Here is a 22691-nt window from a genome sequence, read left to right on the forward strand (position 1 = left end):
ATAATGGCTACAGTGCCCATCAAGTGAAAGAAGTGATTTCTGGGAAATATCAGGATAAGACCACTGACAAAGAGCAGGAAAAGAAACTTGCTTTGCTGCCATTCTGTGGCTCTGTGTCGGGCAAGATAAGCTGCCTGTTGAAAAGACACACGATCAAATCAATCTTCAGGCCTCCAACAAACATCTGTCAATTACTGAGACCAGTTAAAAACACAGTAGGTCTCAGAACACCTGGAGTCTATGAAACACCTTTTGAGTGTGGCCAGAAGTACATTGGACAAACAGTGCACATTGTGGAACAATGCAGGAAAGAACATGAGAAGTATTATCACCTACGCTATCCAGATAAATCTGTGTTAGCTGAGCATGTGTTAGAAAATGGTCACCACATAAAATTTGACAATACCTCTGTCGTGGCTCGCACTAACAGCTTCTGGAACAGTTTAATAAAGGAAGCTATTGAAATAAAAATTACTGCAAACACCCTGAATAGAGATGGTGGCTTGCAGCTCAGCACTGTGTGGGATCCAGCAATCATGCAGTTGAAGAGGGCACATTGAACACCGACTCAAAACATGCCCATATATGGCAATGTCACGGGCACCAGTGACATCACAGCTGGCAGCTAGCATATATAAGGGTGCACCAACAGCCCACTGTCAGTCATACCACATGACAATGGCCAAGGAGTGCTTGGAAAAAAGCTCGTGTAGTTTTAAGCAATTGACACGGTTGGAAACCCAAGAACATTTTATTCAATGTTACTGCCATGAGACTCTGCATTCATACATGTAGAATAAAAGATGTATTTTTAAAAAAATAGTGTGCATTTCTTTTGGAGTGACCCTCGTATGTAGCTTTGCTTCATTCACATAAAACAATTTATTTGAAGCACATCTGATAATTTGAAATTTGAATCATATAACACAGTTATGTGGAGCTACCAGCACTTCCTGTTGCATTGGACAATACAATAAAGATATGAGTCAGTGCTGTATTGCCAGCATCCCAGTATGAACCAGTTAAGCCACTTCAGCTACTTTCTATGTTCTTCACCAATGTAAGTTGCTTCTATGTCACAAAACAGTGCCTTACTGTTTCAACATACATATGTTTTGATAGGTACAAATAACATGGAAATGCACACAGGTAACTTCCTCAACAACAACTGATATTTCAATACATAAACATACTTTCATTTTCTAGGCACAAATGAAATGACAGATCACTATCCATGTCCACTAAAGCCTTCAGTGGTCGGAGCTACATAAACCAGGAAATGAAAGGTGGCCTACACAGAAAGACAAAATACACCATAAAAATCTAGCACCAAGATAACCAATGCCAGGTGTTATTGATAGAGAGAGAGTTAGTGCTACTAGCTCACCCACTGTTCATTAATATTTCACTACTGCTAATGTATGGCATTTGTTATCTCTGATTGTGTACTGGTGCTAGTTGTTTACAGTGTGTGTTGTCTTTCTGCATAGGCTATATTTTGTTTCCTGGTTGACATAGTCGTACCCACTGAGCAAGTAAGTTGTCATACATGGGGATCTCCTGTTTCATTTGTGCCTTGAAAATGGTGAGGAGTTCACCTTTCAAAATATCAGTGGTTGTTGAGGAAATTACCTGTTTATTGAATAATAAAGAAAGGCAGTTTCTGCCAAACTGAGCATCCTCACCACCCTCACCTACTGCAGCCGAATGGTTGGGTTTTTCTAGCAGCTCTAAATCCCACTACCTGCCAGTATTCTGCTAGCCTGCCTTTCACATGAGCTGGTGACTGCAAACCATGGATTCTGAAACTGTCATCTGCTATCCCCAGGAACCCAGCTAAACATGCCTGAGTCTAGCCCAAAGTGGCCATACCTTCTTTTGCTGTAAATATAAGACACACACATATTGCTGCATCTGTCTTTTAAGTTCTGGCATTTAGCTGCATCTGGCTGTTACCTCATAATGGATATGAAACATTTCCTTTAAACAAGAACAGAGATTAATTCTTTTATCAAACCTCCACAAGGAAACTCACCTCTCAAAATGTTACAATAAAATAATCAATGAAAAAGCTTCTATTTACTGGATGACAGAACAGAAGCAGTAAAAGAAAGATTACACAAATGCTAACTTTGGGAAGCACAGGTTTCCTTATAAGTAAAAAGAGGATAAGACTGGAGGAAACAATATTATCATAGAAAACATGATTGATCATAGAATGTTCCTAGACTGTTGGTAAGAGAGGTACAGCAGGAGAGAATGATAGAGAAACAAACAATTAATTTTTTAGACATTAAATCTAGCTATTTATGTGTAAATTGCATAAACTATTAAAATGGCACCACCTTGACATATCGCTCCCAGGACAGAATCGTGGTGAGGCAATGCACGGAAACCAGTTTTACAGCGACAGTAGTACCAACCAGGCATATTTACACATTGTGAGCTTTGATGGCAGTTATGCATCTCAGTGCTACATTCATCAAGATCTTGTTCACAATAGTCACCAACATAACCTTGTCTGCACTGGCACTTTCCTGGTGCAATGCACTCTCCACCATTCAAGCAGGTCTGATTGCACACAGCTGAAACAAAAGATTTAATATTTGATTTTGGAAACAATGCCTCCCCCACCACAACCAACACCACCACCACTACCACCATCAATGTTCTGAAAACTGGGACACAATAATTAGAGCTAGATGATTCCACAATCCTAAGAAAAAATATATGCACTGAATTCACAGCTCCAGTAAAACAAGCCTCTCCCTCAAATGCAATAACTGTGTAAGAAGAGTACAATGATAAAGTGATTGTTGGAAACTGGTAGAATTGCAGTAGATTTCTATCCAACTGGATGATTCATTGAAAATTATTTTCAATTAAAACAAGTGATAAGTACAATAGATTATTCATATTTATATACACTATGTTCCATGTCGCCCATCGTGTAGAAAAATCCTTAGTTACGAGTAGCAAGACAAAAGATACATTATTACATGTATAAGCTGTAATTAGCTGCTTCTGTAAACTAGATTAATAGCTAGTTTTTATTAAGAAGTGACTTATGTAGTGCATATTCCTAAGATAGCTGCAATTAGTGTCTCACACAACTGTTATAAAATGCTACTTTTCTGTTATGCTATTTAATTGTTGTTTATTTATAGCAATACAGTCAACATTTTTTTCTTTGTGTGTGCCCAGAGTCCAAGCAGTGAAAATCACCAACCCAGCCAGGAATCAACCCCGGGTCCCTTGGATGGCAATCTTTTGCAATGACCACTCAGCTATGTAGGTGGACATTTAACAACTTCGTGAATCTAAAGCTGAAGGACAACAGTTTTAATGTTCTGTGTGAATGAAAATCTGTCTAAAACAAACTGCTGCCTAGATTTGACAGAGTTTTGTATAAAAAGAAACAAAATATGCAGATAATATACAGAGATCCAATTTTACTTCAATTTTCATTTAAAAAGAAATAAAGAAGAAGAAGAAAAAACCTCTGATTCCTACTTTATCTTTTTGTGCAATTAATTTAAAAGACTGCACCAGAATGATGAGCAACAAGTTGAATTTTAACGAAGTAGTGGAGATATGCCACTATCAGATATGCAAAGATTCCACTCTTTTCTTGCAGTAACTTTCAAGGTTTTTTAGGAATCAGGTTATGTAAAATAGAGTCACACTTTTGTGAGAATGACTTCTTAACATTTTGTCAGTCTGTTTCCACCTAATTTTGCAAGAGATGACTAGGAGCAAGCTTATCATTTGTTTTATTAACTTATCACTTTGTTGTCTGCATTTTAATTTGTAGTTAATTTGGATACCAAGAAATTTCCTGCATGAAACTTTGTGTAGCAAGTGGTCAACATCTACTACCAAAATCAGTAATTCATTGTTACTGATTATCAATTGGATATGATGGACTTCTATAAAATTAAGATATTAGTTGTCTGGTGAGACTCATTACTAAGCCATTTCAGCTGGTTGTGTCTAGAATGTTTGAGTTTAGTTCTTTCACAATAAATTTGTGTCATGATAGAATATTACAGTTCATGGAAAGTCTACTAAAGGCTTAGGTAGATTATTAAGGTAGACAAAATTGGAAGCAGGTGAAGTATTAAACCATGTAGGTTGTCATACTTTATGAAAAGAAAGGAACCTTGTAGTTACTAACTTAACTAGGAATGTCAGATAGTGATGAAAACCACTTCCCCCAAATGTGTGTTCAGTACATATAGGATTTTCCACCAATATAAGTTGAATGTTAATCCTGTTGTACAGCTGATTCATGTAATGATGTCAGCGACCAAGCAATATATCAATTAGAGCATAATATCTTAATTTACATTTTTATGTTCTACACAGACAAAGCCTTTAAAAATACGAAAATGGCAATATATAAATTTATGTCAAAGTTTTGACTTCTGAGACCAAGCATAGCTTTCTTTGTAGATAACTCATTATGATAGCCAAACTGACTGTTCATTACCAAGTTGTTAAAATAGTAGATTTGTACTTTGTAACAGTGCACTTCTTCAACAATCATTGAAAAAGTATGGGATGAGATGGAAGTGTTACTATGACTTATTTAATAGATCCACTTTTCTAAATAGGCACTAATACTGTGTATTTCTGTCTGTCAGGAAATGTACTCTGGATCATTGACTATGTGTAAAAATAGCCAACGAGGGATTACACTGAGTTAGCATGAGGTTTCTAGACACGGGGAAGCACATTCATATGAGCAAAGCAATAGAGCCTAGTGACTTTTCTAACCAGTTTCCAACAGTTTCAGACATTGTGGTCTTTAATTATACCTGTAGCCATCAGCAAATGATCATTTATTTCCCATCCCTGGACACAGTGTTAATAAAAGTGTTGAATATTTTGAGGTGGTAGTACCCACCAAAACAAGGAAAAAAGTCCAATAAGCATGGGCTCTAAAGTTAGTATGCCTTAATAGGTACAAGCACTTGTTCATCTTCAATACTGTGAAACATATCTCTTCCACTGTAAGCTCTTTGCTTTCCATATTTTGGGAGGAGGTAGTAGGACATGAAAACAATTCGGAGGAGGGCCGCTAGATTTGTTACTGGTAGTCAGAACAACATGCAAGTATTACAAAGTTGCTTTAGGAACTCAAATGGGAATCCATTTAAGGAAGGCAATATTCTTTCCCAGAAACTATATTGAGAAAATTTAGAGAACTGCCATTTGAAGCTGACTGCAGTACAATACCACTGCTGCCAATGAACATTTTGCATAATGACCACAAAGACAAGAGAAATTATGGCTCATAATGAGGTATATAGACGCTTGATTTTCTCTCGCTCTGTTTGCAGGTGGAGCAGGAAAGTAAATGACTAGTTGTGCCACAGGACATGCTCCGCCAAGCACCGTACTTTGGCTTGGGGAGTATGGATGTAGATGTAGACCAAAAGAAGAAAATACTGAGTAAACAAAGGCTCTAAATTGCATACCATCTTTGCTACTGTGAAACATATCTCTTCTCCTGAACAGGTGCTCATAACTCTTAGGGCATGCATTTTAGAGTCTACATTTATTTGACAATTTTTCCTTGTTTTGTTCCATACTGCGTTTCCCCAAAATATGGAAAGCAAAGAGCTAGCAGTAGAAGAGATATGTTTTACAGTATCAAAGATAAACAAGTGCTTACAGTGCTTAAGGTATGCATTTCAGGGCCCCTGTTTATTAGGGTTTTTTTCTTGTTTTGGTACTATCACCTCTCAAAATATTTGACACCTTTTTTTAACACCCTATATTATTCATTGCATTTTGCGGCCAAAGACTTCATTGTCATCATCTGTATCACAGCAAAAGCTGCAGAACTGAAACTCAACTATATATATTTCCTGTTCAACAAATTTTTATCTGTCACATATACTTTTTATCTTTTTGGTGAGACAGTGGAGTACTTAGCTGTACTATTAATATGGTAGTTTTATTTCTTGACTTCTGCTATTCCTTCAAGTTAGAATAAGTTCTAGATAGATAACTTTATATGTTTATCACATTTTCTCCTTAAATGAGTTACAATCAACTCTAATTTGTCATAACAGAAAACTGCATCTGGAGCTGTGTATGAATATATTTATGGAGGGGTTAATTTCTCTTTCACAGAGATTGTTTGCTGCCCATCTGCTTACAGTTATAGTTATTTCTTTGAACTTGGTGTAAATATTCTGAGCTATCATTTGTTACTGTATTCAACAATAATTTTCCATTATTCCTTTGATAATGTAATAGCAATTTAATAACATGTTTAATGTTAATGTTTGGTCATAATGGTCAGAGAAACTATTTATTATGACTACAAGTCTAATTAATGACAATGTCATCTAAAACAATGTCAATGAGAGTTGTGCCATGATCCTCATTTGCTCATTGGAATACCGACGTATGAATACACAAGACCTGGATGCAAACTATTCTACATAAACATGACACAGAATCAAACTTAAAGAGTTTCCAGAGAATGATTCTTCAATTATTTAAACAAAATCTTATTAAAACACTCCTTAGTTCCCATCAAAGTTCTGACACACCCCTGTTATCTGTGATAGCTAGTACAAGGATCTCATTGATCTTTTTAATCCACTTACTATTTTCTCATTCAGTACTGTGGATACTTGCAATAATAATTCTCATTTATTTATATAAGTATTTTTACACTGGCACAGGATAACAGAAATATTGGCAAAGAGAAATTAAGGAATGGATGTCAAGCTTATGAAGGGGAAAATACACCAATCTAAACGAAAGTGCTGAGTATTTTGTGATTTGTTAGTACATATAGAAAGAAGTACAATAAGCATGAGTTTGGAAATATATACTTCTTGTGAGTTGAGCACTTGGTTATAGGAAGAACTGAAAGACAACTGGCAGTAGATATGAGCATAGTCGCTGCTTTGGTGTTCAGTCACCATGGTATGTCAGTTGCATCATTCATGTTGACTTGTAATTTCAGTCATGACAGTGTGTGATATTACCAGATATAGACTGGGACACTCAGATGTTTAGGACGGGTGGTAGGGACAGAGTATCGAGTGACATTTTACTGAGTGCACTATCCGAAAATTACCTCGAGCAATTAAACACAGAACCGACTCGTGGAGATAACATCTTGGACCTACTGATAACAAACAGACCTGAACTTTTTGACTCTGTAAGTGCAGAACAGGGAATCAGTGATCATAAGACCGTTGCAGCATGCCTGAATATGGAAGTTAATAGGAATATAAAAAAAGCGAGGAAGGTTTATCTGTTTAGCAAGAGTAATAGAAGGCAGATTTCAGGCTACCTAACAGATCAAAACAAAAATTTCTGTTCCGACACTGACAATGTTGAGTGTTTATGGAAAAAGTTCAAGGCAATCGTAAAATGCGTTTTAGACAGGTATGTGCCGAGTAAAACTGTGAGGGATGGGAAAAACCCACTGTGGTTCAACAACAAAGTTAGGAAACTACTGCGAAAGCAAAGAGAGCTTCACTCCAAGTTTAAACGCAGCCAAAACCTCTCAGACAAACAGAAGCTAAATGATGTCAAAGTTAGCGTAAGGAGGGCTATGCGTGAAGCGTTCAGTGAATTGGAAAGTAAAATTCTATGTACCGACTTGACAGGAAATCCTAGGAAGTTCTGGTCTTACGTTAAATCAGTAAGTGGCTCGAAACAGCATATCCAGACACTCCGGGATGATGATGACATTGAAACAGAGGATGACACACGTAAAGCTGAAATACTAAACACCTTTTTCCAAAGCTGTTTCACAGAGGAAGACCGCACTGCAGTTCCTTCTCTAAATCCTCGCAGAAACGAAAAAATGGCTGACATCGAAATAAGTGTCCAAGAAATAGGAAAGCAACTGGAATCACTCAACAGAGGAAAGTCCACTGGATTCTGCACAGAGTACGCGAAAGAACTTGCCCCCCTTCTAACAGCCGTGTACCGCAAGTCTCTAGAGTAACGGAAGGTTCCAAATGATTGGAAAAGAGCACAGGTAGTCCCAGTCTTCAAGAAGGGTCGTCGAGCAGATGCGCAAAACTATAGACCTATATCTCTGACGTCGATCTGTTGTAGAATTTTAGAACATGTTTTTTGCTCGAGTATCATGTCGTTTTTGGAAACCCAGAATTTACTTTGTAGGAATCAACATGGATTCTGGAAACAGCGATCGTGTTGGACCCAACTCGCTTTATTTGTTCATGAGACCCAGAAAATATTAGATACAGGCTCCCAGGTAGATGCTATTTTCCTTGACTTCCGGAAGGCATTCGATACAGTTCTGCACTGTCGCCTGATAAACAAAGTAAGAGCCTACGGAATATCAGACCAGCTGTGTGGCTGGATTGAAGAGTTATTAGCAAACAGAACACAGCATGTTGTTATCAATGGAGAGACATCTACAGACGCTAAAGTAACCTCTGGCGTGCCACAGGGGAGTGTTATGGGACCATTGCTTTTCACAATATATATAAATGACCTAGTAGACAGTGTCAGAAGTTCCATGCAGCTTTTCGCAGATGATGCTGTAGTATACAGAGAAGTTGCAGCATTAGAAAATTGTAGCGAAATGCAGGAAGATCTGCAGTGGATAGGCACTTGGTGCAGGGAGTGGCAACTGACCCATAACATAGACAAATGTAATGTATTGCAAATACTTAGATAGAAGGATCCTTTATTGTATGATTATATGATAGCAGAACAAACACTGGTAGCAGTTACTTCTGTAAAATATCTGGGAGTATGCGTGCGGAACAATTTGAAGTGGAATGATCATATAAAATTAATTGTTGGTAAGGCGGGTACCAGGTTGAGATTCATTGCGAGAGTCCTTAGAAAATGTAGTCCATCAACAAAGGAGGTGGCTTACAAAACACTCGTTCGACCTATACTTGAGTATTGCTCATCAGTGTGGGATCCGTAGCAGATCAGGTTGACGGAGGAGATAGAGAAGATCCAAAGAAGAGCGGCGCATTTTGTCACAGGGTTATTTGGTAACCGTGCTAGCGTTACGGAGATGTTTAGCAAACTCAAGTGGCAGACTCTGCAAGAGAGGCGCTCTGCATCGCGGTGTAGCTTGCTCGCCAGGTTTCGAGAGGGTGCGTTTCTGGGTGAGGTATCGAATATATTGCTTCCCTGTACTTATACCTCCTGAGGAGATCATGAATGTAAAATTAGAGAGATTCGAGCACGCACGGAGGCTTTCAGACAGTCGTTCTTCCCGCGAACCATACACGACTGGAACAGAAAAGGGAGGTAATGACAGTGGCATGTAAAGTGCCCTCTGCCACACACCGTTTGGTGGCTTGCGGAGTATAAATGTAGATGTAGATGTAGATAGAAAAAAGTGTCCATCAGTAAGGAAATTTCTGGTAGAATGTATGTTTTTTGATTTCTTTCCTACATACACAAATGATTTCACTATTGTGTTTACTGCTACTAGTTGTCTGTACATATAAATAGTTCAATACATTTCCCTTTCTCTTTTTAAAATTTTGTTAGCAATGAAGGACTATTACTCCATCAAGCAATATGGCAAGTGTGACTTTGTGGTAGGGTTTAGCAAATAGATGTAGCCCACACCTTGTGCACTGAAAAATATCCACATGACAGAGTACATCTGGGTCATTTATTTATCGTGAAGATAACCTTAGGGTCATCCTATCAGGTCAGCACAAAAGTTATTATTCTCTTAGAAACATCACTACAGTCAGCAGAAATACTACATACTATCAATGAGTCACAGCTGTAACTGGCCAAATCCTACAAATACCTAGGTGTAAAACTTTGCAAGGATATGAAATGGAATGATCACATAGGTTCAGTCATGAATAAAGCAGGTGGTAGGCTTTGTTTTGCTGGTAAACTACTGGGGAAATGCAATTAGTCTACAAAAGAGATTGTTTACAAATCACTCATGCGACCCATCCTGAAGTGTATGGGAGCTGAAGCAAGTAGAATTAACAGGGGATACTGAACATATATAGATAAGGACAGCATAGATAGTCACAAGTTTGTTTGATCCATGGGACACTGTCATGGAGTTGTTGAAGGAAATGAATTAACAGACTCTTGAAGATGAACATAAATTATCCAGAGAAATTTATAGAAAAGCATTTTTATTTGCCGTCTGCTGTAATGATGTAAGAGGTTCAATCGTTTTTTTATTTATTTTTTAAATAAAGCTTTTCCTATTTTTATACATCTGCAATAGTTCAAACCACTCTTCTTTATACCAAAATATGATTTGTCATAATTACTTGATAGTTCACAGTTCCAGCCAGCACCGGGTTGTCATAAATTGTAGCAAACTCCAAGAGAATAATACATATAGCCCATGTTCAAGTAAATCCACCAATAATTCATAGAAAATCAATCAAAACACAGCCCTCTCGAAATCAAGTAACAAACCAAGTCATGAAAGTACAGTGCAAGTTAGGTAGCAACTTTAGCACAGCTTGGTTTGAAGTGTCTTACAGTGGTACAGCAATCAGGTTTTATCTCTGTCTTGACATAAGCACCCATGCCCACGTGACAGTCCACTGGTGCTTCTTATTGGTTGCTACAGAAGTCACTGATAACCGACACAACAGGGTACTGACATCACTGAAGGACTACAGAAATACAGCATGGCTCCCCCTTTAAATGGCATGTGGGGCAGAAGTGTCCCTTTTGGTGTTGCAAACAAGGGAGACTCCAGCATTGGTCACATAAATTTGAAACCCTTTTTTTAAATTATTATTGCATATCAATTTCAGTCACAGAGTGATCATCTTCCTTACTAAAATAAAAATAAAAACACACAAATTCAAACCTAAATGATCAATGTGGAAACATATGTGTCATTTTACAATAAAGAACATTGAGTTTTACATGATATAGTACATACCAAGACTTATCTTGTAAAACGCAATGTTCTCTATTGTAAAATGACTCACATGTTTGTGCATTGATCATTTACATTTGATTTTGTGTGTTTTATTTTTATTTTAGCACTGAATGTGATCACTCTGTGATTGAAACTGATATGCAATAATGATAAAAGAATGCTTCAAGATTAAGTGACCCGTGCTGGAGATTCCCTTGTTTGCCATACTTGTTGGGTTGTCATGGTGCACAAACTTCCTAATAGAATGCAATGAATTTGATATTGTGATCACCAAATCAGTAGTGGAAGGCATGAGGTGGGCAAGTCAGCTGAAGTTTCATTGTCCATTTTTACATCTGTTGTTGCCATATTATATGCCTGTGGTGGAGGTGTGGTGCTGATGTTGGGGCCTGGTTACCGGTGGTGGTGGTGGTTAGTGTTTAACGTCCCGTCGACAACAAGGTCATTAGAGACGGAGTGCAAGCTCAGGTTAGGGAAGGATTGGGAAGGAAATCGGCCGTGCCCTTTCAAAGGAACCATCCCAGCATTTGCCTGAAACGATTTAGGGAAATCATGGAAAACCTAAATCAGGATGGCTGGAGATGGGATTGAACCGTCGTCCTCCGGAATGCGAGTCCAGTGTGCTAACCACTGCGCCACCTCGCTCGGTCTGGTCTCCAGGGTCCATGCTGGAAGACAGATGCTTGAGGTGGAAAAGGATCCCATTTGATGGGGAAACAGTTCTGATGGCATATGCAGTTGTATCATGCCAGCTACAGTGATGTTGTTGGTGGTCTCGAGATGGAGACTGCTAATTGTGGGTGTAGCTGGTTGGTGTGTTGTACCAGCATGATGACATTGCCATCCACTGTGAACATTTGTCATCACCAAGTGACTCTGATGACTTCTGGTACTTATCCTGGACCCCCCAAAGGTGTAATCTCAAACCTCTGCGTCCAGTGAGTAGCAACAGCAATGGATGGGATGGTGCGAGCATATTGTAGATGCAGGAGCTTACAGAAGGTCTGGTGTTAGTTACAATGCAGCAGTTGCACCATAGTATGCCCTTGTTTTGGTGGTGTGGTCATGTAGGAAGCTGGAAGTGGGTCAGGACCTGAGCCTTGTCACACCCGACACCATCTTCCACACCCACACCTTAAAGGTGCAGACCTACTGCTCAGCTTCATCGTTGGAGGCTGGATGGTATGGCACCTTTGGCAGGTGTTTTTATTCCATTCCAAGAGCAGAATTCTTGAAACATACTGGAGAAAACTGAGGACTATTATCCAAAATGATCATTTATTGGACCTCTCTAATGAAAAATATTTTCCACGAGGCACTTATTGTCTCTCTTGCTCTGGTATCTGACTTTTGAACTATGTAAGAAACATCGAAAATGAGTCTATCATGATGAGCCACATCTCTGTGAGCAAAGGGACGGCAAAGTCCAGATGAATGCACTGCCATGGATACAGCACATTTAGCCAGGCTTGGAACAGTTGCAGGGGTCCTGACTAGGTTGACCGACAGCTCTTGCTGGAGTAGGCTGTCCTCTCAGTATCTTACATGATGCTTGGACAGTAGGCATGCCACCCTGTAAGCATCTTCATGTGTGTCACCCCCTGGGTCAGCATACAGGAGGTTTATGACTTAATGATGCAGTGGAAACAGGATGACACCACCGGAAGTCATTGGCATCTGATGTCAGCATCATTGTACAACATAAATCCTTGCTTTCAGGGAAAAATATGTGTGGAGTTCTGGAAGAAAGTTAGGTGGGAGGCCTTCTGTCCAACCTTGATGAATATATTTCTTAACTTGTTTGGGAATATGGCCTTGCCGCAGTGGTAACACCAGTCCTCATCAGATCACCGAAGTTAAGCATTGTCGGTCTGGGCTAGCACTTGGACGGGTGACCAACCGGTCTGCTGAGCACTGTTGGCACACGGGGTGCACTCAGCCCTTGTGAGGCAAACTGAGGAGCTACTTGATAGAGATGTAGTGGCTCCGGTCTCGGAAACTGACATACGGCCGGGAGAGTGGTGTGGTGACCACATTCACCTCCACATCCGCAGCCAGTGATACCCATGGTCTGAGGATGACACGGAGGCCGGTCGGTACTGTTGGGCCTTCATGGCCTGTTCAGGAGGAGTTTAGTTTAGTTTGTTTGGGGATAGGGTCCTCAGATACAGCTTTCGATATTATGGATACAGTGACATGAAACACTTGTAGGGTGTTCCGTAAGGTGTCATCTATAGTGATGTGCAAAACTTTTACATAATGTGTCATTGCCAAGTAACATTGCTTGATGAAACTTGGACAATGCCTAAAAAGAACTGCTACAGTACAGTATAGATGGTAATTAAATGAAATTTGCAATGAGATGAACAGAAATGACACATTTCTTCAAACAGAATAATTACACTGAAGTCACCACTGGACATTACAAAGGTGGGACGTGGTTCCTAATAGGGTGTGTGCCAACTATGGAAGGTAATACATGCTCTGCAATGTGCTAACCTTTTGGCCACAAGATTGGTAAAGCATTCTTGTGGTAGGGCATATCAACAGTGTGGTTGATAATTGAATGGTTACTGGTACATGCACTGCAGTACATCTCCACAGTGCATCCAACATGTGCTCAGTGGGTTTTAAGTTAGGGGAGTGTGCAGGCCTGCTCATTCAGCCAATATTTTCTTGTTCGAATAGCTCCTCCACTTACACAGTTTCATGTGGCCTTGTACTGCTATCCAGAAAACTGAAATCAGGGCCAAATGCACCACTGAGAAGATGCATGTGGGGAACAACTGCAGTGTTACAATAAAGGTGACCATTGAGTGTAATGTGTTGAAAGATTTGGAGGCCATTATGCCCATGCAACATTATGCCTCACCTCAGCATACAGCTCACAAAAACCATCATGTTCAATAACATTTCTGTGTGCATTATGTGTTGCCCCTCTCACCAAATTAAGGCACCTAATGCACCCGACGTTATGGTGTGGCAAGGCATCATGGTGCATGGGCATACTAATCCCCAAATCTTCAAACACAGTGCACAAATTATTCAGTGTTATTATAACACTGTACTCTTTACACATGTACATGTTCTCAGGGGTATATTTGGCCCTGACTTAATTTTTATGGATGACAATGAATGACTGCATTGATCTGTGCAGGCAGAGGAGCTCTTGGAATGAGAGGATATTCAGCAAATGGACTGGCCTGCCCATTCACCTGACTTAAATCCCATTGAGCAGATGGGGTATGTGTTGGATAGATGTACTGCAGTGCACCCGTGTGTACTAATGAACATCTAGCAGTTGTCAACTGTGCAGCTGGAGGTAAGGAACACCCTACCACAAGTCCCCCTTACCAGCCTTGTGGCCAGCATGGGGGCAATCTGTGGAGCATGTATTGCGATCCTTAGTGGTGACACACCCTATTAAGGACCATGTACCACCTTCTGTAATACCCAGGGGACCACCATGAGGACTTCAATGTAATTACTGTCTATGAATAAAAGTGTTATTTCTGTTTGTCTCATTGCATATTGGCAATGGCACATCATATGAAAGTTACTTTCTAATTCAGTATCACTTATAGTCTGGATAGGGCATCTGAGTTATCACAGTGTACTGTCAGTGTAGTCAACTGAATAACTGTAATTGCTGAGGAAGAGGGCCACATGTTGTAGGCTTTGTGTCATTTTTTCTAGGAGGCAGTTTTTAAGACTGAACAATGAAATTAATGGTGTATGGTCCAATATGAAATGAAATTTTTTGCTGTAAAGAAATGTATGAAATTTTTTGGTGCCAATATGGTAGCTACTGGTATTCTTTTTTTTTTTTTTAATTTGAGTTGTGGGTAACTGATCTGGGCCAAAGTGAGTGTTTTAGAGACATGGGTGATGGGCTGTACCATACATCATCGTTTTTGTGAGGATGTTGAGATGTGGTGACCAGGATAATGGCGCTGATGGTTCATAAGTCCCTAGACAAGAATTGGACTTTTAACTAATGTTCTAACCTATGACAAGCCTCCTGAAACTACTATGACCATTCATATTTTGCACATTTTTTGTGTAGACTATTAAGGAGCCTGGTGGAATTTGTTATAAATTTTATATAATAATTTATTTTGCCAAGAAATGACTAAAGATCTTTAAGTTCATAGGCACTTGGATTTTTTTGGCTTCACATGTTTGTGAGTTAATTGAAGTCTTTATGACTCAACATGTGGACTGTATCTGGATTAAAATAACAGAGTGATTGAAAGCTAGTTGTTTACAGGAAAGCTGCCATAGCAACAGCCAATCACAGATTGACCTTGGACACACCTTCCATCAGGTGACTACTTCAGTTGACAACATAACAACAATAAGTCATTTTCATGGTATGCATTGTTTATGTGTGTGGTTTGTTTATTTTACATGACAGGAAAGTTTATTACATCATACACGCCATGCACAATAAGATGCTTCAGTTTAGCAGCTGCTGATGCTTTTGACCTCCTACAGGAAGTATGTGATTCCTGGTATCAATTAGATAACCCAGAGTCATAGAGGGGGCTGAAAATGGTGTACTGTAACACCAAAAATGGTTGCACATCAATAAAACAAATAAATGAAGCTGATGGTGTTACCCTTACTACATACAAGATATATCATCATGTTAGCCAACAGACATCAAACTGAAATTCCTGCAATATTAAAAAACAAAGTAAATGAGTGCTTTATTATACACTTCTTCCACAATTTAACAGAATATTTGCATTCTGAAATGTAAATTTTAGTTAGTATTAATGTTCATATTAAACAGGTTTCTGTCTTCTACAAAGCATAGTTCGCTGACAGTGGTATCTGAAATTAGTAAAGTTACATAAATACTTAGTATGAAGTACTAGTTTATATAGAACTTCATAATATGCCTACAGTTAATAGTTAAAAAACTGTAAGAGAAAGGCCAGTGGCATTTTTTAAAGTACTTGTAACCGATTTTCTCCAAATGTACATACAAATATACACTGATGAGCCAAAGCCCTAATTAACAACAGCCCACTGCAAGACTCAATGCTGCCTGGTAGTGCTGTGAGCACAAGACAATGTAAGGAAAGTGTATTGGTAGCACAGAAAAAAATGGGGAATCTTGCTACTGATACCACGGGTCAGAAATGAGGACAGAAATGGACATTAGCAATTTTGGCAAAGGGCTAAATCAAACAATGGAAAATCCAGGATGGAATAACAGCAATATGAAAAGGATTAATTGTACTACCACATGGAGAAGGCATTGGTGGCAGACAGACCCATTGAAAAAAGACTGCTAGGCGATATTTAGCTATCACACTAAGTCCTTCATCAGATGTGGAAAAAAAGAACATTCACACATTCACGGCACACATACATATAGCCACTATCATGACTAGGAGCTAATGTCCAGTTGAGATTGCATCTAAGGTGAGCAACAAATAATGTTAGGATGGGTGATGGAGGAACAGAATAGGCGTGGGATGGGGAGTACAAAATATAGTAGGACAGGGGTGGGGGGAAGATGCTATAGCTGCCTTTGGAAGCTTGCAGCTATGTGGTGGTGACTAGAGCTAGTACCACCACGTCCATGCATGCTCTCACAGACAGCACTAGTATCTTACATCATCCCTATCCTACTATTCCTCTGCCTCCCCACACCATGCCTCTTCTGCACCCCCACTATCCATGCAGCAAAGACTTCTTCTCACCTCAGATGAAGTAGGTAGATTCTTTTGGTTGGTTGCCTGGGAATGAGTATCTCAGAAATAGCATAGCTGGTCACTTGTTCACATGCTACTGTTGTGAGTACCTATGAAAAGTGGTTGAACGAGAGTGAAACTGTGAGATGGTGCTGGATGTCCACATATCATCACAGAACATGGAGGCTGAATGTGTACCCACTTGATATAGCAGGATAGGTGGCAATCTGTGGCAGATGAGATGACAGAATACAATGCTCATACAAGCACACCACACAGGTTACATTGTTGAATGTGGGGTGCTGCAGGACATGACCCCAATGTTTTCACATGTTGCTACATAGACCTCGTCAGTTTTGATTGCAAAGAGCACAGGATCATCAAGGGTGCAATATGGATCAATATAAACATGTTGCCTGGTCAGATGAATCATGTTTCTTGTTGCAGCAGGTTGATTCTCGTGTCAGGAAACGCCATCATACAAGCTGCTTGAAACATGCACTGTATGATGGACACAGGCTAGTGGGAGCAGTATTGTGCTATGGTGGACATTCACCTGGGCTTCTGTGTGGCCTGTGGTGGCAACTGAAGGCACCATGACAGCTGTCAACTATGTCATTATTGACCACCTGCACCCCTGCACCATCTTAACTCAATGGAACATACCTGGAACACTATCAGGAGTAGTCAGCTTTGAACCCACAAACCACCTGGAATTACAGGAACTGTGTGACCTATGAATAGATAGCTGCTGTTATACATATCCATAAACCTGCCACAAAGTCATCAAATCCACGCCACACAGAATCCACTAAGGTGGGCATGTGGTCATAATGTGTTGCCTCAACTGTGTATACAGCAACACAGTGTAGTTCCTATAATCATAAGTATGAGTTGACCAGTACTCGTCATAACTTGCTGCCTGCCGAGCTTGCTTTTGCCTATAAATGTATGACTTGATTTGTTCTACATCCGTGAATGCTCCCTTTCATGATTGGATTTCTGGAACATTATGTGTGAATAAATGAATGAACAAATCAACTGAAACATCCTGCACTAGTTATCTTACATGTCAATACAATCAGACTATAATGCTTTTCAAAAGGTGGTGTGAGATTTGAAGCCAAATTTTAAAATACTGGTAATATTGACTTTGAGTATGTACCAGAAGTAACAGTTAAAATCTAGTCATCCGAACTCTCCATAGTCACACACACAAAAAAAAGGCGTGGTGGTATAATGTGTGATTAAGTAAAAAAATAACGAGTTTAGTAACAACAAGATGTCGTTAAGTCATGAATCAGAATGGAAGAAAAGTCTGTTCTAAATTCAACATGCAGAAAGTAATATCATGAAAGGGAAGGACAAAATGAATTGAAAATTTTTAATTTTACCAAGCTCTAGAAGGTAAATAAATAATATGTTATTACTGACGTTTACAGTTGTATCCATCGCCTTCATAGCCCTGCTGGCATTGACAGCGGTAGCTTCCCAGTGTGTTGACACATGAAGCATGGCTATGGCATCCATGTTCTCCTGTGCTACATTCATCCAACTCCACACAATTGAACTTATCAAGACGTCGATAACCAGGCAAACATTCACATACATAAGAGCCTGGAGTGTTGACACAGCGAGTATTGGAATGGCAGTGATGTCCATCGAGTCCACCTTCTTGCTGGCATTCATCCACATCTGTTGAAATTGTGTGAAAAATATTAGGTAATGGCACAGAATCATAATGCATTTGTGAAAAAATCTTTTATGTTCATAAAATCACCATCATTCCCCTTACTGAAAAGAGAAATACAAAAATGAGTTACAAGGGCATAATGAAAAGTAAAGTCTTTGAATTTTTTATGTGAACACTCCTAAAGCTTTTTAAATAAAACAAGCTTTCTTGACATTCTACACATTTATTCTTCATGTCTACATATTTATTTTCTAACATAGTCAACATGGCAGTGAACACATTTCTCCCAGTGAGAGACCAGTTTGCTGATTCCAGCACTGTAGTATGTTTGGCTATGTTGATAATTCCACAACCTCACCTCTGCTTGCACTGCTTCATTACTATCAAAATGAAGTTCTCAAATGTTTACTTTAAGTTTCTGAAACAGATTAAAATTTGAAGGGGCCAAATATGGCCTACATGGTGAATGATAGATAACAGTGAACCCAAGATTTGTAATTGTTGCAGGTGTCACAGCACTCATGTGTGGTCTGGCGTTGTCATGTTGAAGGAGAGGGTGCTCCATGTGTGGACAAAATCTTCAAATTTATTCTTTCAGGTTTCTGAGGGTCCTGCAGTACCTTGCTGGGCTTATGATGGTGCCTTTAGGTATGAATTCCAAATGCACCACACCCTGAACATCCAAGAACTCCGTGAGCATTGCTGATAGCATGATCTTGAATGTTTTTGGTGTCAGTGATCCTCCGTGGTAGAACTCCAATGATGATTTTTTTTTTAGGTCAAAATGGTGAATGCATTTTCATCACTTGTTACAGTGCTGTTGAGGAACCCATCAGCCTCATGCTCAAAATGTAAAAGACATTGCTGACAGACGTCCTACCTCCTATGTTTCATGTCAGGAATGAGCATTCAAGGTAGCCAACATGCACTCATTTTTCTGTACTGCAGTTCTGCAATGATGGCTTGTACACATTCTTGAGATATGCCACAGTTACCTGAGAGCTGTATTATCTGATGATTTTCTCTGATGAGATCATCAACTTGATTGTGATAACTTTCATTAGTTGCCACATGCGGTTGTCCACTCTGAGCTCTGTCACACACAGAATAGCCCCACCATTTCCTCATTATGAGGATGAACAACCCAACATGACACATCACCAATGTCAAGACAATCATCACCGTACACAGCCTTCATTCTTCCACGAATTTCAATTGGAGGCACATTTTCTGCAGTTATAAACATGATTACAGTACACTGTTTCTCATGCACCAACATAGTTACATTACACACTGCCATGTTGTACATGACAATCTGAAGTCCTCTACCAGCATTGGGTTGTAACGTGCATCAGAAAAATGGGAAAGTCAGCTGAGTAATAAGCACAACATATAATACCTCAACCGACATTGAGAACAGAACAAAAACTTAGGAGACATTACTTTTCAGCATGCCTCAACTTATATGAATGACAGGGTCAGGGATTTTCTCTGCCTCGTGATGACTGGGTGTTGTGTGATGTCCTTAGGTTAGTTGGGTTTAACTAGTTCTAAGTTCTAGGGGACTGATGACCATAGATGTTAAGTCCCGTAGTGCTCAGAGCCATTTGAACCATTTTTTATATGAATGACATGATTTAAAGTTACTGTATTGCACCAGTTTCTTATTATTGAAAATACTATTCTTAACTACATACTGTGAATTTTTTGTAAATGAAGCAAGTGATTCACTCAACCAGTTGTGTGTGTAAGTGTGTGTGTGTGTGTCTGTCTTATAGAGTAAAAGAGCGATACAGAATAGAATCTAGCGTGTAAACGGTATTTCTTGTTTTATTTATACCTTAACATTGTTTCAGCTTCATATATTTGGTTCTACAATGTGTAATTGGAGTCTGTTAACATACTTGACATCTGCAAATTGAAGTAAACATCTTTTGGCATAAGCAGTAACTTACAAGAAACACAATTAAACATCCCTCAGTATTTTCAATAGAATCATTTTGGGTGTTAGACCACGTCATCATGAAACACTAAAAAAGTAAGATCCTTATAGACTCTCTTATTTAGGTGGCTACTGACATCACATTCTGGGATGCTTTTGAACAATTTGATAATCAACAGCTTGTATCCACAAGAAGTATTTCCCTGCAGTGAGTTGTTGATACATGCTGCAGCTGTTCTCTTGTGGTCTCTTCTTTATACTGTTGAACCGGGGTCATGTGGACCTTCTGGGTGGTGAACACACACAATCTGATGGACTGGGATCATTGTTCCCCCTATTCACGCTGTTAGAGCTCTTAATTATTTTGATATGGTCTCTTATTTTTTCCCTGCTGCATCTACAGCTGGGCAAGCAAACATACAAGGTTCTTTAAAATTCATAGATTGGCTATAACCCTGATAGTGTTCAGCTGCAAGTTGAGATGTAGACGTAAATGTAGATCTGTTGTGTTGCCCCAGTTGCAAGTAAGATGATGTTTGTTGGAAACACATCACCTTACATTTTGTTATAATCATTGTTGGTTCCCATCACTGAGGGAACAGCTGAAGAAACATAAAAAGACTCATCTACTATTTTCAGTAAATGCACTGTACTTCTCTGAAGCATAATTAATAATAAGAAGAATACATCTCCTAATGCATTTAAGATTTTGCAACAAAATAAATATTTATGAACACTAAATGTTATGCTTTACAGCAATAGTATTGTTAATATCTAATCTAAGGTGCCACAGTTTACAACAAGAATCAAATCAAAGGTTCTCTAAGAATATGCTGATTCTAAAGCAATATAATAAGTGCTAATCCATCTCCTGATTTCACCAAAATAGGCTTTTTCACATTCACGTCAGAGTTTGTCAATGCCTGCAATGTGGAGAACATCTTTGGAATCCTTTATGGGCCTCAACATGTCTTCAGTCTTGCAGCCATTCTGAAATATTGGTTGAATTCCTCCATATTGCAGCACCTTGCTTACGCAGTCGCTGATGCCTCTCACGTAAGGTAAATGAGCAACAGAAAGAGGATCTTTTGTCCCTTTGTCTGTTTCGTCTTCACAGTATCTTATAGTTCACTGTATGTTGCTATTGCTATATCCATTCACAATGTTATCTGGAGCTTGGTTATTAGCTCTTGTTGGAGGCTGTCAGTGTACTCATCCAGTGGGGCTGTCAGCACATGTAGTACAGAATTCTTTTGTGCTGGATGGTAGTACAATTTCACATGGAGGTGTCTGTTGCTGTACATCAGTTTCCAATAACCATCAAAATGAACTGAGTGAGCTCCAAACAACATTATGTGTGAATGGATATAGCTGAAAAATGGCAGCTTTACATGAACTGGGTTCAACAGTATATACAAGCAGCCACAAAAAAAATGCCAGTGTGGCATCAATGTCTCACTGCAGGAAAACACTAAACCTGGGTACAAGCTGCTGATTTTCTATTGTCAACCAATCACCTGCCACAGCAGCACATGAAATAACCTACCATACAGTCACCCTTCCATAACAATCTTTACTTCAAATCACCCAATGGCATCCCAGTATGTGATATTGGTGGCCATCTGATACCGAAATAAGACAGTGTATAGGAGAAGACCATTATCAGAATATAGCAGTTGCTCACCCTGAAGAGAATCACTCAAAGGATGGTCAACATCTTTGAGTTTTAGTTGATTTAAGGTTAGTTAATGAAGTGGTCTAATATGCAGAATTGCCGCATGGGGTAACCACACGGTCTGAAGTGCCTTGTCATAGTTTGTGTGCCTCCCTCCCCTCCCACCCCCCCTCCTTAATTGTTTTCAGGAGGTGGTTTCACTTTGGAACCATAAGGACATCCAGTTTTCAACTACCCTTCATTTCATGTGATTTTTTTGAAAACAAATGAAATATTTTTCCTAGACATAATCTCACATCTCAAAACTTCCACAAACTCATAATGCCTAAAACAAATTATAGTCCTAAATAACAAGCAAAAATGGGCCTAAAGTTTAATACATGTCACTCTGTCTTGTGTGTGTGTGTGTGTGTGTGTGTGTGTGTGTGTGTGTATTTTGTGCTCACCCTGACAAAGCAGCAGATATAATCCGCACTCTGGCTCGTACAATGAATGTACTTCAGTGGTTAGATAGAGAATTTTTGCACCAGCAAAAGTCATTTAAAGAATGTTTTCCTCTCCTCAGTTTCAGAATACGATAAAATAAGCATAGCTTTACTCATATGACACTGAATATTAGACAAGATTCATCGCTAACTCTGGTCCAGTTTTATCAAGAAATTCCTAAGCCTGTCTGTGATCCACAGGGCTTCCAAATTTCATCCTTATACTCACAGTGCACTATCCTTGATGACCATCATCATTGAATATGGTGGCAACCT

The 22691-nt window shown here is 39.3% G+C and overlaps 1 protein-coding gene across 1 annotated transcript in view; it reads right to left on the reverse strand.

Annotated features, from left to right (window-relative positions):
* LOC126251303 (protein kinase C-binding protein NELL1-like) overlaps window positions 1-22691 on the reverse strand; it is a 364874-nt gene that overhangs the window by 179324 nt on the left and 162859 nt on the right. Inside the window, exons 9-10 of the mRNA XM_049951630.1 lie at window positions 18055-18315; window positions 2346-2585 (exon numbers count right to left, since the gene is read on the reverse strand). Coding sequence (XP_049807587.1) covers window positions 2346-2585; window positions 18055-18315 — 501 coding nt within the window. The remainder of the gene's footprint in view (window positions 1-2345; window positions 2586-18054; window positions 18316-22691) is intronic.

The sequence above is a fragment of the Schistocerca nitens genome, chromosome 4, assembly GCF_023898315.1.
Source record: "Schistocerca nitens isolate TAMUIC-IGC-003100 chromosome 4, iqSchNite1.1, whole genome shotgun sequence".
In the NCBI taxonomy this organism is placed as follows: domain Eukaryota; kingdom Metazoa; phylum Arthropoda; class Insecta; order Orthoptera; family Acrididae; genus Schistocerca; species Schistocerca nitens.